The sequence below is a fragment of the Cololabis saira genome, chromosome 2 (assembly GCF_033807715.1).
Source record: "Cololabis saira isolate AMF1-May2022 chromosome 2, fColSai1.1, whole genome shotgun sequence".
In the NCBI taxonomy this organism is placed as follows: Eukaryota; Metazoa; Chordata; class Actinopteri; order Beloniformes; family Belonidae; genus Cololabis; species Cololabis saira.
This window is the reverse complement of record NC_084588.1, coordinates 46346720-46364159: the sequence shown is the minus strand read 5'-3', so window position 1 is coordinate 46364159 and position 17440 is coordinate 46346720. Positions and strand designations below refer to the sequence as shown.

The window sequence follows — 17440 nt, the reverse complement described above, 5'->3', positions numbered from 1 at the left end:
TCCCCTTAGCAACCGAGCTGTGGAAAAGCAAACTGGTTCTCAGCTGGTTCCAGGTTGAACGAGTTGTGAACCAGAACCAGCACTGGAGCCAGTTTGGTGGGAAAGGGGTATGAAAGGACGCAACACGGAAACAAAACTTGGAGGATGGTTCCTGCTGGTCCCCCTGATGTCGTCCGTTAGGGGGGCATCACTAGTCTCCGGGTCGGGAGGGGGGGGTTGGGTTTCCGCTTGGCCTCGTGAATCTTGCTAAAGACGCAACGTGCAGCTGAGTTACAAAATAAAGACATCTGAATCAGGAAAACGGAGCGAGTCGACGACAGAAGCAGGTTTTGATTTATTCATGACGACCAGGAGACGGAGCTCGTAGCTCTCTTAGGGTCTCACTGAGCATGTGCAGTACGGAGGGGGGGCGGGGCACGAGTCCAGTTAAGATCTTGTTCACGTGAGGGAAGAACGGAGCAGGAGGACCCGTGTCTGCAGTCACGTGGACTCGGTTGGAGAAGGACACTTCAGAACAGATATCTCCAATTGGAGATATCTCTAATTACAATTCATTTCAAGATATCTATAACTTGATTATAGATATCTACAATTAAATTATGACTATCAGTAATTCCAGTTCGAGATATCTACAAGGTCATTTTGACTAGTCATAATTCCAGTTCAAGACATCTACAACTTCGTTCTGAGTAGTCAAAACTTAATTTAAGATATCTAAAAATGAAGATGTAGTTGTCTTGAATTGAGGGGAATTATAATTAAATTGTAGATATCTGAAACTGGAATTACTATGGCAAGCCGTTTTAATATTTAACAGCTAGACTGGATATGTGTTGCAATTCTTCCTAGTCAAAAAGAGCATTTCAGATCTCTACAATTACATTCCAACACACGTCCAAAGTTCCGGGGGCCGTCCTCGAGGCCGGACAGACCGGCGAGACAGCTCGGGGAGTCGTCCACGATGCCTAGGCTTGGGCCTTGGCGGGGGGCTTGGACGACTTGGCGGGGAACCTTGACTTGGCGTGGAACTTTGACTTGGCGGGGAACTTTGACTTGGCAGGGAACACAGGATACGAGGAGCCGGCTGCGGGGGGAACCCGGGTCCGTGGCACTGGCTGCGGGGGAGCCCGGGTCCGTGGCACTGGCTGCTGGGGAACCCGGGTCCGTGGCGCTGGCTGCGGGGGTCCGGGACCATCACCGGAGCAGGGGCTGATGCGTCCGGGACCACCACCGACGATGCGCCCAAGACCACCGCCGGAACAACGGCTAGCCGGGGCTGGCGCCGACGCCGTCATCGGCGTCGCTCCAGAGCCTGAATGCTCCTGGGCCCACCCCGAGCCAGGCGTGTTCCCCAGAAGGGGGATTCCAGCTCATCCGGGTGCCGCCAACCAGGAATAGTGAGTTCCGCCTCCCGGTACACGATGTCCCAGAAGGCGAGACTCTCTCCTGCTGGGTCCATACTGGTGGTTCCGTTCTGTCAGGCTGGTGTGGTGAGGACCCAGATGCAGGAGAGCGAGGGGCAGGAGTTCAACAAAAAAGGGTTTATTTTACAAAAACCAAAAACAAAGCGCTGCTTAGCAGGATCAAAAGCAGGGATCAAAAACCTTAAGCAAAAACTTGGTAGGACACATGGAGGAAAGAAACAGGACGGAACCACCAGGAGCAAGGGAGAGACAAGACCAGATATACACAAGGGGGTAACGAGACACAGGTGTGAACAATCAGGGCAGATGGAAGACAGGCGGGGCAAAACAGAAACACAAACTGGGGGAAATGTCAGACACTGTAAAAAACAAGAAAAAAGACAAGAAAACAAATACAGGTGGGCATTCCACCACATAAAGAAAAAAACCTTAGAAAAAAAAAGTTAGATGTTCGAAAAAGAGTGGGAGGAAGTATAAATGTATTTAATCCCACCCCCTTTCCACAACTAAACATAAATTATATGTCTGTATTTATTTTTTATACTATACACTAATTTGTATAAATATATATGATTTTTACAAAAATAACCTGTTTAATACAAGATGTAAGCTCTATCATAAATATAATATAACTATGATATAAATATAATATAGCTATGATATGAATATAATACATATATCTAAGTATATAAACATACAAAGTCAACATGACAACGCTCTATAATCAAGTTATAGATATTTTGAAATTAATTTTAATTAGAGATATTTCAAATTGGAGATATCTTTAACTTCCATTCTGCCTAGTCAAAATGTAATTACATATATCTTGAATTGTCATTTAGGATGTGCGACGAGTCCAATGTCGTTTTCAGTGACGTCATTGCTCATATCTGTAATTCAGTTTTGACGAGGCGAAACTGAATTACAGATATCTCTAATTGTAGTCTTGACTAGTCAAAGAGACGTTATAGATATCTTGAATGACAATTCTGACTAGTCACAATGTAATTACGACTATAGTCAAAATGCAGTTGTAGATATCTGCGATGTTAATTCCGGATAGTCAAATTTAGCCGTTAGGAAGGTGCACAGGTGGCGGCCCAGATTCACTCCTTCACTCGTTCACTCCTTCATTCCTTCAGTCCGTCGCTTCACTCCTTCATCACGTCGGTGGATCAGCTGCAGCGCCGCCCGGTTACGTCACGCTATATCTCCTCTTGGATATTTGTGAGGAGGTTTTTCTTTTATTTTTTTATTTCTTATTGCCATCTTTCTACTTCTCTGATTAAACGTGCGTTGGTTGTGCCCGTGGATGAGACGGTTGCCTAGCAACCACCCAATGAGAGCAGCCTTGAGGCCCGTAGTGATGTCAGTGTGTGTGTGTGTGTGTGTGTGTGTGTGTGTGTGTGTGTGTGTGTGTGTGTGTGTGTGTGTGTGTGTGTGTGTGTGTGTGTGTGTATATGTGTGCGTGCGTGCGTGTGTGAGACCCCGCTGCAAGCCGAACCCTCAGCAGAGTTCAGGAGCATCTCGTGCAGGTCACGTGCAGCGCTGCTTTTGTAGGTCACCATTATGTAATGTGTGTGTGTGTGTGTGTGTGTGTGTGTGTGTGTGTGTGTGTGTGTGTGTGTGTGTGTGTGTGTGTGTGTGTGTGTGTGTTCAACTTCTATAAATAAAGTGGATGAATGCCAGCGAGTGCGACCCCGTGTGCATGAGCTGGCAGTGCAGCCAAGCGACAGGGAGTCGGGGATGTGTGGGTGCTGGAGGCGGGGCCTCCCGCAGATACCAGTGACATCACTTCCTGTTGGTGACATCACTTCCTGTCGTGTCTCTCAGCTGACGGCTGCTCAACGGCAGTTGTACTGAAGTCAGTAGCTCCTCTGGTGAAGTGATGCTCGGTGAAACGCTACGATCCAAACGCTGCAGTCCTGCTACTACTAGTCCTGGTTTCAATTCTACTAGTCCTGGTTTCAGCTCTACTAGTCCTGGTTCCAGTTTGTGGCAGAGTGGAGGAGCTACAGCCACTCAGGCTGACGAGACACAGGTGTGGCTCGTCAACCTCTCCACCCTGCCAACCTTATAAAGAGGACTGAGGAGTCTGCTGATGTTGGTCAGACTGAAGCTGGAGCTGTGTGAAGGAGCTGAAGCTTGTGCACGTGTGTCCTGGGTGTTTGGATCTGAGAATAAAACAGTTCTGCACTGAAACTCCATGTCCTCTCTGTCCTGTCGGTCGGGCCCCGTAGCACTAGCCTTGCTACACAGTTCTACTAGTCCTGGTTTCAGATCTACTAGTCCTGGTTTCAGTTACTAGTCCTGGTTTCAGTTCCACTAGTCCTGGTTTCAGTTCTACTAGTCCTGGTTTCAGTTACTAGTCCTGGTTCCAGTTCTACTAGTCCTGGTTTCAGCCTTACTAGTCCTGGTTTCAGTTCTACTAGTCCTGGTTTCAGTTCCACTAGTCCTGGTTTCAGGTCTACTAGTCCTGGTTTCAGTTACTAGTCCTGGTTCCAGTTCTACTAGTCCTGGTTTCAGCTCTACTAGTCCTGGTTTCAGTTCTATTAGTCCTGGTTTCAGTTACCAGTCCTAGTTTCAGTTCTACTAGTCCTGGTTTCAGTTCCACTAGTCCTGGTTTCAGCTCTACTAGTCCTGGTTTCAGTTACTAGTCCTGGTTTCAGTTCCACTAGTCCTGGTTTCAGTTCTACTAGTCCTGGTTTCAGTTCCACTAGTCCTGGTTTCAGTTCTACTAGTCCTGGTTTCAGTTACTAGTCCTGGTTCCAGTTCTACTAGTCCTGGTTTCAGTTCCACTAGTCCTGGTTTCAGTTCTACTAGTCCTGGTTTCAGTTACTAGTCCTGGTTTCAATTCTACTAGTCCTGGTTTCAATTCTACTAGTCCTGGTTTCAGTTCTACTAGTCCTGGTTTCAGCTCTACTAGTCCTGGTTTCAGTTACTAGTCCTGGTTTCAATTCTACTAGTCCTGGTTTCAGTTCTACTAGTCCCGGTTTCAGCTCTACTAGTCCTGGTTTCAGGTCTACTAGTCCTGGTTTCAGTTACTAGTCCTGGTTTCAATTCTACTAGTCCTGGTTTCAGTTCTATTAGTCCCGGTTTCAGCTCTACTAGTCCTGGTTTCAGTTCTACTAGTCTTGGGTTCAGTTCCACTAGTCCTGGTTTCAGTTACTAGTCCTGTTTTCAGCTCTACTAGTCCTGGTTTCAATTCTACTAGTCCTGGTTCCAGGTCTACTAGTCCTGGTTTCAGTTCCACTAGTCCTGGTTTCAAATCTACTAGTCCTGGTTTCAGTTCTACTAGTCCTGGTTTCAGTTCTACTAGTCCTGGTTTTAGTTACTAGTCCTGGTTTCAGGTCTACTAATCCTGGTTTCAGTTCTACTAGTCCTGGTTTTAGTAACTAGTCCTGGTTTCAGTTACTAGTCCTGGTTTCAGTTCCACTAGTCCTGGTTTCAGTTCCACTAGTCCTGGTTTCAGCTCTACTAGTCCTGGTTTCAGTTACTAGTCCTGGTTTCAGTTCTACTAGTCCTGGTTTCAGTTACTACTCCTGGTTTCAGTTCTACTAGTCTTGGTTTCAGTTACTAGTCCTGGTTTCAGTTCTATTAGTCCTGGTTTCAGTTCCGCTAGTCCTGGTTTCAGTTCTACTAGTCTTGGTTTCAGTAACTAGTCCTGGTTTCAGTTACTAGTCCTGGTTTCAGTTCCACTAGTCCTGGTTTCAGTTACTAGTCCTGGTTTCAGTTCCACTAGTCCTGGTTTCAGTTCTATTAGTCCTGGTTTCAGTTCCGCTAGTCCTGGTTTCAGTTCTAGACCTGGTTTCAGCTCTACTAGTCTTGGTTTCAGTTACTAGTCCTGGTTTCAGCTCTACTAGTCTTGGTTTCAGTTACTAGTCCTGGTTTCAGTTCCACTAGTCCTGGTTTCAGTTCTACTAGTCCTGGTTTCAGTTACTAGTCCTGGTTTCAGTTCTACTAGTCCTGGTTTCAGTTACTAGTCCTGGTTTCAGCTCTACTAGTCCTGGTTTCAGTTCCACTAGTCCTGGTTTCAGCTCTACTAGTCTTGGTTTCAGCTCTACTAGTCCTGGTTTCACTTCCACTAGTCCTGGTTTCAGCTCTACTAGTCCTGGTTTCAGTTCTACTAGTCCTGGTTTCAGTTCTACTAGTCCTGGTTTCAGTTCTACTAGTCCTGGTTTCAGTTCTACTAGTCTTGGTTTCAGCTCTACTAGTCCTGGTTTCAGCTCTACTAGTCCTGGTTTCAGGTCTACTAGTCCTGGTTTCAGCTCCACTAGTCCTGGTTTCAGTTCTACTAGTCTTGGTTTCAGCTCTACTAGTCCTGGTTTCGGTTCTACTAGTCCTGGTTTCAGTTCTACTAGTCCTGGTTTCAGTTCTACTAGTCCTGGTTTCAGTTCTAGTCCTGGTTTCAGTTACTAGTCCTGGTTTCAGCTCTACTAGTCTTGGTTTCAGTTCTACTAGTCCTGGTTTCAGTTCTACTAGTCCTGGTTTCAGTTCTAGTCCTGGTTTCAGTTACTAGTCCTGGTTTCAGCTCTACTAGTCTTGGTTTCAGTTACTAGTCCTGGTTTCAGATCTACTAGTCCTGGTTTCAGTTCCACTAGTCCTGGTTTCAGTTCTACTAGTCCTGGTTTCTACTAGTCCTGGTTTCAGTTCTACTAGTCCTGGTTTCTACTAGTCCTGGTTTCAGTTCTACTAGTCCTGGTTTCTACTAGTCCTGGTTTCAGTTCTACTAGTCCTGGTTTCAGTTACTAGTCCTGGTTTCAGCTCTACTAGTCTTGGTTTCAGTTACTAGTCCTGGTTCCAGTTCTACTAGTCCTGGTTTCAGTTACTAGTCCTGGTTTCAGTTCTACTAGTCCTGGTTTCAGTTCCACTAGTCCTGGTTTCAGTTCTACTAGTCCTGGTTTCAGCTCTACTAGCCCTGGTTCCAGCTCTACTAGTCCTGGTTTCTGTAACTAGTCCTGGTTTCAATTCTACTAGTCCTGGTTTCAGTTCTACTAGTCCTGGTTTCAATTCTACTAGTCCTGGTTTCAGTTCTACTAGTCCTGGTTCCAGTTCCACTAGTCCTGGTGTCAGCTCCACTAATCCCGGTTTCTACTAGTCCTGGTTTCAGTTACTAGTCCTGGTTTCAGCTCTACTAGACTTGGTTTCAGTTACTAGTCCTGGTTTCAGTTCCACTAGTCCTGGTTTCAGTTCTACTAGTCCTGGTTTCAGTTCTACTAGTCCTGGTTTCAGTTCTACTAGTCCTGGTTTCAGTTACTAGTCCTGGTTTCAGTTACTAGTCCTGGTTTCAGTTCCACTAGTCTTGGTTTCAGTTCTACTAGTCCTGGTTTCCGCCCCCCACGCATACACACACACTCACTCACGGTCATACACATGTGCACACACTCACACACACACACAAACACACACACACACACACAATAAGTGGACTGGTGACATGGCTTAGCGCTAACGATCCAGGTGAGGAAAACACTACCTATGGGTGGCCGTCCACACCGAGAGGCGTCACCGACCACGACCACAGGGAGCATCGCCACATAGACCCCCCCAACCTGGACAGACCGGGGCAGACCCCACACAGAAGGTGGAGTCCCACCCCCAGCTACCCAGGCCTGAGGGACCCCCATGACAACACCCCCATGGGCGGAGAAGGCACACCTCCCAGTTTGGACGACCCCCCTGAGGAAACACTGGAGCTAAAAACTAAAAGATTAAAAGAAAGTAAAAAATGCCTAAAAGTATAAAATGTTTAGAGAAATCTATACAAAATTTAAGATGAATAATAAATAACATAAAATAAAATGAAAGTCATTAAAAATGGATTAAAGGTCTAAAGATAATAAAAGAGCTAAATAAATAAACACAATAAATAGATGAAAAGACTAGGTAAATGAGATCAGATAAAAGCCAAACTAAAAGGTGTGTCTTGAGCCTCCTTTTAAAAATATCAACGTTCTCTGTGGCCCTGAGGTTTTCTGGCAGGCTGTTGCATAAATAAGGGCCATAATGGCTGAATGCAGCCTCACCGTGGGTTTTGGTCCCGGTTCGGGGAATGGTTAAAAGGCCGGTGCCAGAGGACCTCAGGGTCCGTGAGGGTTGATACGGTAAAAGCAGATCAGATAAATAAGATGGCCCAAGACCGTTAAGACACTTAAAAACCAGTAAAAGAACCTTAAAATCGATCCTGAAGCGGACGGGGAGCCAATGCAGCGATTTTAAAAAATGTCCCCCTCTACGTTTTGAAAAATACCATTATTTACAGGAACCCTCATAAATATGCTGTTTTTATTTTTTTTATTAACATACAGTACAAACAACAACAAAAGACGACATTGAGTTGCAATGATATGTATCTAGGTGTGTGTGTGTGTGTGTGTGTGTGTGTGTGTGTGTGTGTGTGTGTGTGTGTGTGTGTGTGTGTGTGTGTGTGTGTGTGTGTGTGTGTGTGTGTGTGTGTGTGTGTGTGTGTGTGTGTGTGTGTGTGTGTGTGTGTAAATAATATAATGAAAGTAAATAAATAAATGAAGAATATTAATTTGAAAAATAAATAAATAATTATCATATAGAGTGATATAATATAGCACAATATAATATAAAGTAATATATGTCATACTATAATATATAACAATATAATAATACTATAGTTAAACATCCCATGAGATCTCATAACTAATAAATACCCTGTTAAGGTGCTATGAGCAGCCAAACCTACAGGGGGCAGTGTAACGAGAAGATAAAGTCATGCTAGCCGATCGGAATCCTGGAAAAAAACATCAACAAATTACTTTTACTTCACTTTACAACGAGTTACTTTTAAATGTGACTTTAGAATATAAAACAGGTAGAATACAAGAAAATATTGACGGAGGCCAAACAAATTGATCGTTTTTGGTGACTTTGAGCTTCGTTTTCGTGTAAACAAATGGCCAAAACACATGAAAACACCACTGTTTTCGCTACGTGTAAACGGGGCCTGAGATCCCTCCGGAGCAGCAGCCCCCCCCCCCCCCCCCATCAGTCCTCCACCATCATCCCCCCCAGGCTCCTCCATATGTCAGGCCCAGGGAAGAGCAGTTATCTAGGCTACATTCAGCTCCTCGCCGTCGGTGGATAACCTCCCTTTGGCACGTTTCACATGTGGCCTGGTTTCGGCCCGTCGGTCTCAAACCAACCCCGTGGAAACAGGTGGAGGTGATTTTCCTCCAGCGCTGCTGCTGGACACGGGAGGACGTCCACGGTCACGACGTGTCCTCATAACGTCTCAGCCGAGCTGAAAACACTCAGCAAAGCTCTTATTCTCAGGACGCTGATCTCAACACATCGTTCTCATCGACGTTGATATTTATCTTTTATCTTTACTGAAACACCGATGAAACATTTTCTTAGGAGACACAGACTGCATTTACGTGCAGTCAATAACCCTTTTCTAATGGGAATATTAGCAATAAGCCGGTTTTGCACGGCCATGTAAACACCAATAACCCCTCTGAATAACCGGAATTTGCTCATATTGCGGTTTTAAAAAACCCAAATATGACCCCTCAGTTCCTCCTTTTCTAATATATTCTAATATTTGGTCATGTTTAGCCTAATCCCCACCAGAAGGAACAGGAATCTGTTTTCTGCGCATGTTCTTTTCTCAAGGAATCTTGTTCTTTTGAGTCCAGGAAGTTCTTATAAACATGGAGAAACGCAAGACCAGGAGGAGACTAATCACTTCATAAATGTAATGAAAGATATGAACATTTCTGCATTTGTAGACGGTAAAAAGTACCAGGATAGCCAGATTTACAAAAAGGTGAGCGAAAAGTTGCGCGAAGCAGGATTTGTAGGAACGCCAGACCAGATCAAGCTCCGTTGGAAGACGCTGAAAAAGGCGACTTCTACTGGGCTGTTGATTATCCGGCGTGCTGTTGTTGTTGTTGTTGTTTTGGATTTGGATACAGGAAGAAGAAGCAGAAATGAGGGGAATTGCGTCATGACGTTCTCCGTGCGTCGCTGGTTTGATCCAGATATCCCAAATGATTAATCACCATGTAAACAGGGATAACCCTGTTTGCTCACGCATGGAAACGGATTATTCCCAATGTTTCAGTAACCGGAATATTGACCTTAACCCCAATTTTGACTGCTGGTAAACATAGTCACAGATATATCTGTATTATTGATCCGTTAACTGGAGAAGAGTTCTATGTACATATAATACCTGGTTAGTTGGTGGACTACAGAGACCACGATGGAACCAGGTGGACTACAGAGACCAGTATGGAACCAGGTGGACTGCAGAGACCACTATGGAACCAGGTGGACTACAGAGACCACTATGGAACCAGGTGGACTACAGAGACCACTATGGAACCAGGTGGACTACAGAGACCACTATGGAACCAGGTGGACTACAGAGACCAGTATGGAACCAGGTGGACTGCAGAGACCACTATGGAACCAGGTGGACTACAGAGACCACTATGGAACCAGGTGGACTACAGAGACCACTATGGAACCAGGTGGACTACAGAGACCACTATGGAACCAGGTGGACTACAGAGACCACTATGGAACCAGGTGGACTACAGAGACCAGTATGGAACCAGGTGGACTACAGAGACCAGTATGGAACCAGGTGGACTACAGAGACCACTATGGAACCAGGTGGACTACAGAGACCACTATGGAACCAGGTGGACTACAGAGACCACTATGGAACCAGGTGGACTACAGAGACCACTATGGAACCAGGTGGACTACAGAGACCACTATGGAACCAGGTGGACTACAGAGACCACTATGGAACCAGGTGGACTACAGAGACCAGTATGGAACCAGGTGGACTACAGAGACCACTATGGAACCAGGTGGACTACAGAGACCACTATGGAACCAGGTGGACTACAGAGACCACTATGGAACCAGGTGGACTACAGAGACCAGTATGGAACCAGGTGGACTACAGAGACCACTATGGAACCAGGTGGACTACAGAGACCACTATGGAACCAGTTGGACTACAGAGACCACTATGGAACCAGGTGGAGACAGCAGACCCTGAGGGGGTAAGAGGGGGGCGGGGGTACAGGTCTGGATCCAGGTCGTAGTGGTCAGTGGCTAACTAGAGGTTTACTGAACACTAACTAGAGGTTTACTGAACACTAACTAGGTGTTTACTGAACACTAACTAGATGTTTACTAAACACTAACTAGAGGTTTACTGAACACTAACTAGAGGTTTACTGAACACTAACTAGAGGTTTACTGAACACTAACTAGAGTCTTTACTAAACACTAACTAGAAGCTTTAATAAACACTAACTAGAGGTTTACTAAAGACTAATGGTCCTGACACACTAGAGGGACTTCAACAGGATCTTCCAGGATCCAGATCAGAGCGGCTCAGCATTCAGGAGGACTTCCGGATCAGTCCTTCCAGAACCGCTTCATGTCTGGTGGGACCGGATCTCTGGAGTCTGTGTTGTTCCACAGCATCTCTGTGGGGTCCAGGTCTGTGGGGTACAGGTCTGGACTCTGTGGGGTCCAGGTCTGTGGGGTCCAGGTCTGTGGGGTCCAGGTCTGGCCTCTGTGGGGTCCAAGTCTGTGGGGTCCAGGTCTGGACTCTGTGGGGTCCAGGTCTGTGGGGTCCAGGTCTGTGGGGTCCAGGTCTGGCCTCTGTGGGGTCCAAGTCTGTGGGGTCCAGGTCAGGACCTCCGGCAAGGGAAGCGGTTCCCGTTACGATTCAAATTCAAAGAACTGTATTCGTCCCTAGCAGGTGGTTTAAGGGCACATTGTCGCAGCACGACGGAGTAAAGTCACACACAAAATACTACGACACATATTGATTTATTGGCTGTAAAATAAGTGACTGTTGGACTACAGTGGAAACCAGACACACACACACAAACACACACACAAACACACCCACACCATCTTAGCTGTCCATCGTGTATGATGACGTCGCTTGCTCCAGGGCAGGGGGGCGGGGGGGTCAGCGCTGTTGTCGCTGGTGCCACTTGATGTGGCTGTGGAGGCCGATGCGTGAGCCGCACATCCTTCCACAGGTGGGGCAGGGGAGCAGGACATTGGGGGATTGCAAGGGGGCTGGATGTTGGGGAAATGCAGGGGAGCAGGACGTTGGGGGAATGCAGGGAAGCAGGACGTTCCGGGAATGCTGGGGAACTGGACGTTGGGGTAATGCAGGGGAGCAGGACGTTGGGGGAATGCAGGGGAGCATGACGTTGAGGGAATGCAGGGGAGCAGGACGTTGGGGGAATGCAGGGGAGCATGACGTTGAGGGAATGCAGGGGAGCTGGACGTCGGGGGAATGCAGGGGAGCAGGACGTTGGGGGAATGCAGGGGAGCTGGACGTTGGGGGAATGCAGGGGAGCAGGACGTTGGGGGAATGCAGGGGAGCAGGACGTTGAGGGAATGCATGGGGAGCAGGACGTTGGGGGAATGCAGGGGAGCAGGACGTTGGGGGAATGCAGGGGAGCTGGACGTTGGGGGAATGCAGTGGAGCAGGACGTTGGGGGAATGCAGGGGAGCAGGACGTTGAGGGAATGCAGGGGAGCAGGACGTTGGGGAAAGCTGACTCTCCTCCGATGTCGCTGGCCACATCTCTCAGACCTTCTTTGATGATTGCTGTCATCTATTTGTGTGATTGCCCTGACGCAAGTATCTCTCCAAACTGAGCGATCAAACGCCAGAGTTTCCAGCTGAGGGGCTTATGGCAGTGGCTTCAGAAGGTCCTTGGTGTTGTCCTTGGAGCGTCTCTTTTGGCCACCAGCAGCTTTGCGTCTTGTAGTTGTCCATAGAGGAATTGGCGGGGCAGGCGGTGTTCAGGCAGTTGGATTGTGTGACCGATCCACAGTAAGTCTCTTTTGGCCAAAGCTGCTTCCATACAGCTGGAATCGGTGCTCTTCAGGATCTCCGAGTGAGGTCCTTTATCTTCCCAGGACAGGCCGAGGATTTTTTGAAGGCAACGGATGTGAAAGGCCTCTAGGTTATGTGCCTTCTGTATGGCGTCCACGTTTCTGCCCCATAGAGCAAGGTATTCAAGATGAACACCGTCTTTGTGATCCAAGGCACGATGGAAGAGACAGGCGATGGAAGAAAGGAGGAGATTAAAAAGCACTGGTACCAAGACACAGCCTTGCCTCACCCCGATATTAACCTGGAAGGGCTCTCGCTGGAGTTCTCCGGTGATTACTCCAGCTTGCATCCATCCCAGTATGCAGTTGCTGCAGCACGGACAGAAACTTGGGTGGTACCCCAAGTTTGTCCAGTTGTTTCCAGAGCATCTCACGGTTTATGGTGTCGAATGCTTTGCTGAGGTCAATAAAGGCTATATAGAGGTCTTTGCACTTCTCCCTGTTCTTCTCCAGTAGCTAAAGACAAAGATCATGTCGGTGGTCGACCTAGACTTGAGCATGATCTTTTCCAGCACTTTCCCTGCAATGGAGAGGAGGGAGATTCCACGACTGTTCCCACAGACTGCTCTGTCACCTTTGTTCTTGTAAATGACCACAATGTTGGCATCCTTCCAGTCTTGTGGGGGGGTCTCATGTTCCCATATATGTGTGATCAAGAGGTGTAGGCGGCGTGTGAGGAGGTACCCCGCCGTTCTTAAAAACCTCTGCCGGGATGCCATCAGGTCCTGCACTTTTGTTGTTCTTCAGGTCTCTGAAGGCTTGACGGGTCTCACAAAACTGCAGTGGGGAGTCAAGCTGCTCGACTGGCGGCAGGTCTGGCAGTCCATCCAGGATGTGAAGGTCGACAGGGTTAGTGTGTTTGAGGAGAGTCTCAAAATGATTTGCCCAGCGGCCAAGGATCTCATGACGGTCCGTCAGGATAGCTCCGTCAGCAGAGCGGACAGGGGCAATTGCCCGCTTCCTAGGGCCGTAGAGGGCTTTAATGGGCACCCACACACACACACACACACACACATGTGCGTGAGGTGACTGAAACCAGACGAGCCTCCGAGAACATGATCAGGTGCTGCCATCTGCTGTCCTCCGGCGGTAATACACACAAAACCCACTCAGCCTCTGAACTCCTCAATGTTTTATCCTTTTTTCTATTTCTTCATCTGACTAGAGGTTTTACCAAACACTAACTAGATGCTTTACTAAGCACTAACTAGAGGTTTACTAAACACTAACTAGAGGTTTACTAAACACCAACTAGAGGTTTACTAAACACTAACACTAGCTGCTGCTCGCGGTTTTCAGCCAAAACATTGTAGGTCTTTGTGCTCGGGGCTGTTGACCCCAGACCGCCGCCCAGGTCTTAGGTTTAGGTCTGAGGTTTGACCCCGGTGACCCCGCCACTAACCTGTCCTCCTCTCTTCCCCCAGAATTCCTAGCGACGACTCAGGAATGCGTCCCAGCGCCGGCGGCCCGGCCTCGCTGGCCTCCACGCCGCCCGGCAGCCTCCCCTCGCAGGCGTCACACCTCTGCAGCCCGCCGGACTCCGCCTCCTCGCTCACACCCTGCTCTTCGCTGCCGCCGTCGGCGTCGCCCACCCTCACGGACGTATTCGGCCTGCCTACCCCGCCCTTGGGCAGCGGCGGTGGTGGCTACAGCCTGAGCTCGTCCTGTGGCGGCAGCGGCAGCTCGCGCTCGCCGTCGCCGCTCACGCTGATGCAGGCGGCGGCGGCGGCGTCGGGGAAGCCCTTCGCCTCCAAGCCGGTGGAGCTGTGGAGCAAGCAGGACGTGGCGGACTGGCTGGACAGCCTGCACCTCGGCGAGCACCGCGACGCCTTCCTGGACAACGAGATCGAGGGGGCGCACCTGCCCTCGCTGCAGAAGGAGGACCTGATCGACCTGGGCGTCACCCGCGTGGGCCACCGCATGAACATCGAGAGGGCGCTCAAGCTGCTGCAGGACAGATAAGGGGCTGGAGGCGGGGCCACGGTCAGGGGGCGGGGCCACGGTCAGGGGGCGGGGCCATGGCCAGGGAAGCTGCCTCTCGTCCTCGTTCCTGTGCTCCGGTCCTCCTGCCCCCCCCACCCCCAGGGGGGTCTGGAGGTCCTCCTTGTAGGACCCTATAATGTAATAATTTCCTATAATGTAATAATTTCCTGAAAATGTAATAAAATTTGCACTTAACTCAATCGAAAATGTAATAAAATCCAATAATGTAATAACTTCACCAATAATGTAATAAAATATCCTGACTGATATTGTAATAACATTTTTACCGATAATGTAATACCTTATTACATTATTGGGAATTTCAATTTCAATTCAATTTCAAATGTTTCAGACGTTTCAGACATTTACGACGTTACGGACGTTTACGACGTTTCAGACGTTTTGGACGTTTCAGACGTTTCAGATGTTTCAAACGTTTCCAACATTTCAGACGTTTTAAACATTTCAGACGTTTCTGATGTTTCAGATGTTTTAAACGTTGAATTAAACGTGTAATTTTGGTGCAATTTATGCCATTTTCACGTGTCGTACTTTAACGAACTCCTCCTACCAGGATCGTCTGTTCGACATAAAACTCGCTCAGGAGACACAAAACACGTTAACCATGAAAAGTTATCAAAATTGTGAGTTTTTATGAAATGACGTGGCAGTGGTGCCGCGTCAAACTTCAACGTTAAACAGGAAGTGATACTAGTAGCTGATTGGTCGATATGTGATAGTTCCTATTCTCTACCATAACCTTGTAACGGGTTGTGATAAAGACATGTGGGTGGTTTCATCGGACTCTGTATTGAGTACTTGACCTTCATTGGCCTGAATTAGCCCCGCCCCTTCTTCAGATTGGTCGATATCTGATAGTTTCTATTTTCTGCCATATTTTTTGAATGGTTTGACTTACAGAGTCGTGGGTGGTGTCATCGGACTTAGTTTTGGGTCCTTGACCTTTATTGGTGAAAATTGCACGCGCGAAGGCCCGTTCATCGCTGCTTGCAACTTTAATTGGGTTTGATTATATTTTCAATTGAGTTAAGTGCAAATTTTATTACATTTTCAGGAAATTATTACATTATAGGGTGCTACACTGCTGCCCCCCCACCCTGAGGGAGGGTCTGGAGAAGCTGCTACGTCACATGGGACTTGGTTGGCCGCCCGTCCAAGACGCTGTACTCTGGTGCCCCCCCACCCTGGGGTGGGGCACCCAGGACCCCCCCCCCCACCAGAGGCACCCAGGACCCCTCCGTCCCCCTCAGGGGGGAGGCATGCAGACCAGCTGAGCTGGTCCGGGCTCCTTTTCTATCTTTGCTAGAGAATATTTCTTCACCAGAGTCGGACAGAGTTTTATTTCTGACGTCTGAGAGACACTTTGAGACTTTGAGACGAACTTTGAGACGAACTCGGCTGTTTTTCTGCTTTTCACCTGTTTGTGTCAAAACAAGAGCATCAGCTGAACCACAGCGGCCCATTAACACACATTAACACACACTCGCATGCGCACACACACACACACACACACATTAACACACACACACACTCACTCACACACTGATGCTCAGTGCCACACACACTCAAGAAAATTAACACACACACACAGACACACCTGAACCCACCTGAACACAGATAAACACACATTAACACACACTCGCACACACACACACACACAAACACACACACACACACACACACGTTGACACACACATTAACACACACGCACACACTCACACACATTAGCACACACACACACACACTGATGCTCAGTGCCACACACACTCACAAAAATAAACACACACATTAACACACACACACACCTGAACCCACACTCACACACACACACTCACACACACACACATGTCTGCAACCATCCCAACACCAAGTCCTGGATCATCGGACCCGGACCAACCTGTGAGAGTGTGTGTGTGTGTGTGTGTGTGTGTGCGCGTGCGTGCGTGTGCGTGTGCGCGTGCGCGCGTGTGTGTGTCTAACCCTCCCTGTCGGCCAGACTGCAGAGGAAGTATTAGAGCTGTCAGTCAAACCCTCGTCAGCCGGATCTGGAACCAACACGCTTTGGGAAATACACTCTGCTGGTTGCCGTGACAACGTAGCCTAGCGGCGTCTGACCTCACAAGGTCGTGACCTCCGGTCAGCTGACACAGAACTGATCCGATACCATTTGGTGAGGTGGTATTTGAAACGTTTCCAACGTTTCAGACGTTTCCAACGTTTCAGACGTTTCCAACGTTACGGACATTTCGGATGTTTCAGACGTTTCCGACGTTTCAGACGTTTCCAATGTTTCAGATGTTTTAAACGTTTCAGATGTTTTAAACGTTTCCGACGTTTTGGACGTTTACGACGTTTCTGATGGTAAATAGCTTAGCCCCGCCCCTTTCTACCCGCACTATTGCGTAACTTCCTGTTCTGGCTTTCAGAGCAACGAAGAAGAATTCTGTTGATGAAAACGGTTCGGGGCGGAGCGGGAACGACCGACATCTGGATCAGGGAGTATCTCTGAGGATCAGAACCGCTGGAGAACATCAGGACGGCGGCTGGACCCTCGGCTAGCCGTTGCGGGGGCCTCTTTGCTCCGGACCAGAGCGCATCACCAGATCACCAGACCGCCAGACCGTGTTCCCTCACTGCCGAGTCCGATCCCCGATCGGCGGTTCGGTCCGGTTCTTTTCAAGGTCCGATACGTTGATGGTGGTTCTTTCCTGACGGGAGGTTCTCACCGGGGCTGAAACGTCTCCGTCATCGTACGAGGAGAGAAAAGTGTATTTCCCAAAGTGTCCGCGTGGTTATTTGAGCCGTGTAGGATTTTAAACGAGTTTGAGCGACAAGAGAACTCAGGTGGAGATGTTTCTAACGTTTCAGACGTTTCAAATGTTTCCGACATTTCAAATGTTTCAGACGTTTCAAATGTTTCAGACGTTTCAAATGTTTCAGACGTTTCCGATGTTTCAAATGTTTCCAACGTTTCAGACGTTTTAAACGTTTCCGACGTTTCAGATGTTTTAGATGTTTCAGACGTTTCAGATGTTTTTAACGTTTCCAACGTTTCAGACGTTTCAGACGTTTCAGACGTTTCAGACGTTT

The 17440-nt window shown here is 48.1% G+C and overlaps 1 protein-coding gene across 1 annotated transcript in view; it reads left to right on the top strand.

The window, feature by feature from the left end:
* The window catches only part of LOC133464567 (SH3 and multiple ankyrin repeat domains protein 2-like), a 273606-nt gene extending 256366 nt beyond the window's left edge, over positions 1-17240 (top strand). Inside the window, 1 exon segment of the mRNA XM_061746624.1 lies at positions 13771-17240. Within this exon segment, the coding sequence (XP_061602608.1) occupies positions 13771-14308 (538 nt within the window). The 3' untranslated portion in view covers positions 14309-17240.
* Positions 17241-17440: the final 200 nt, after the last annotated feature.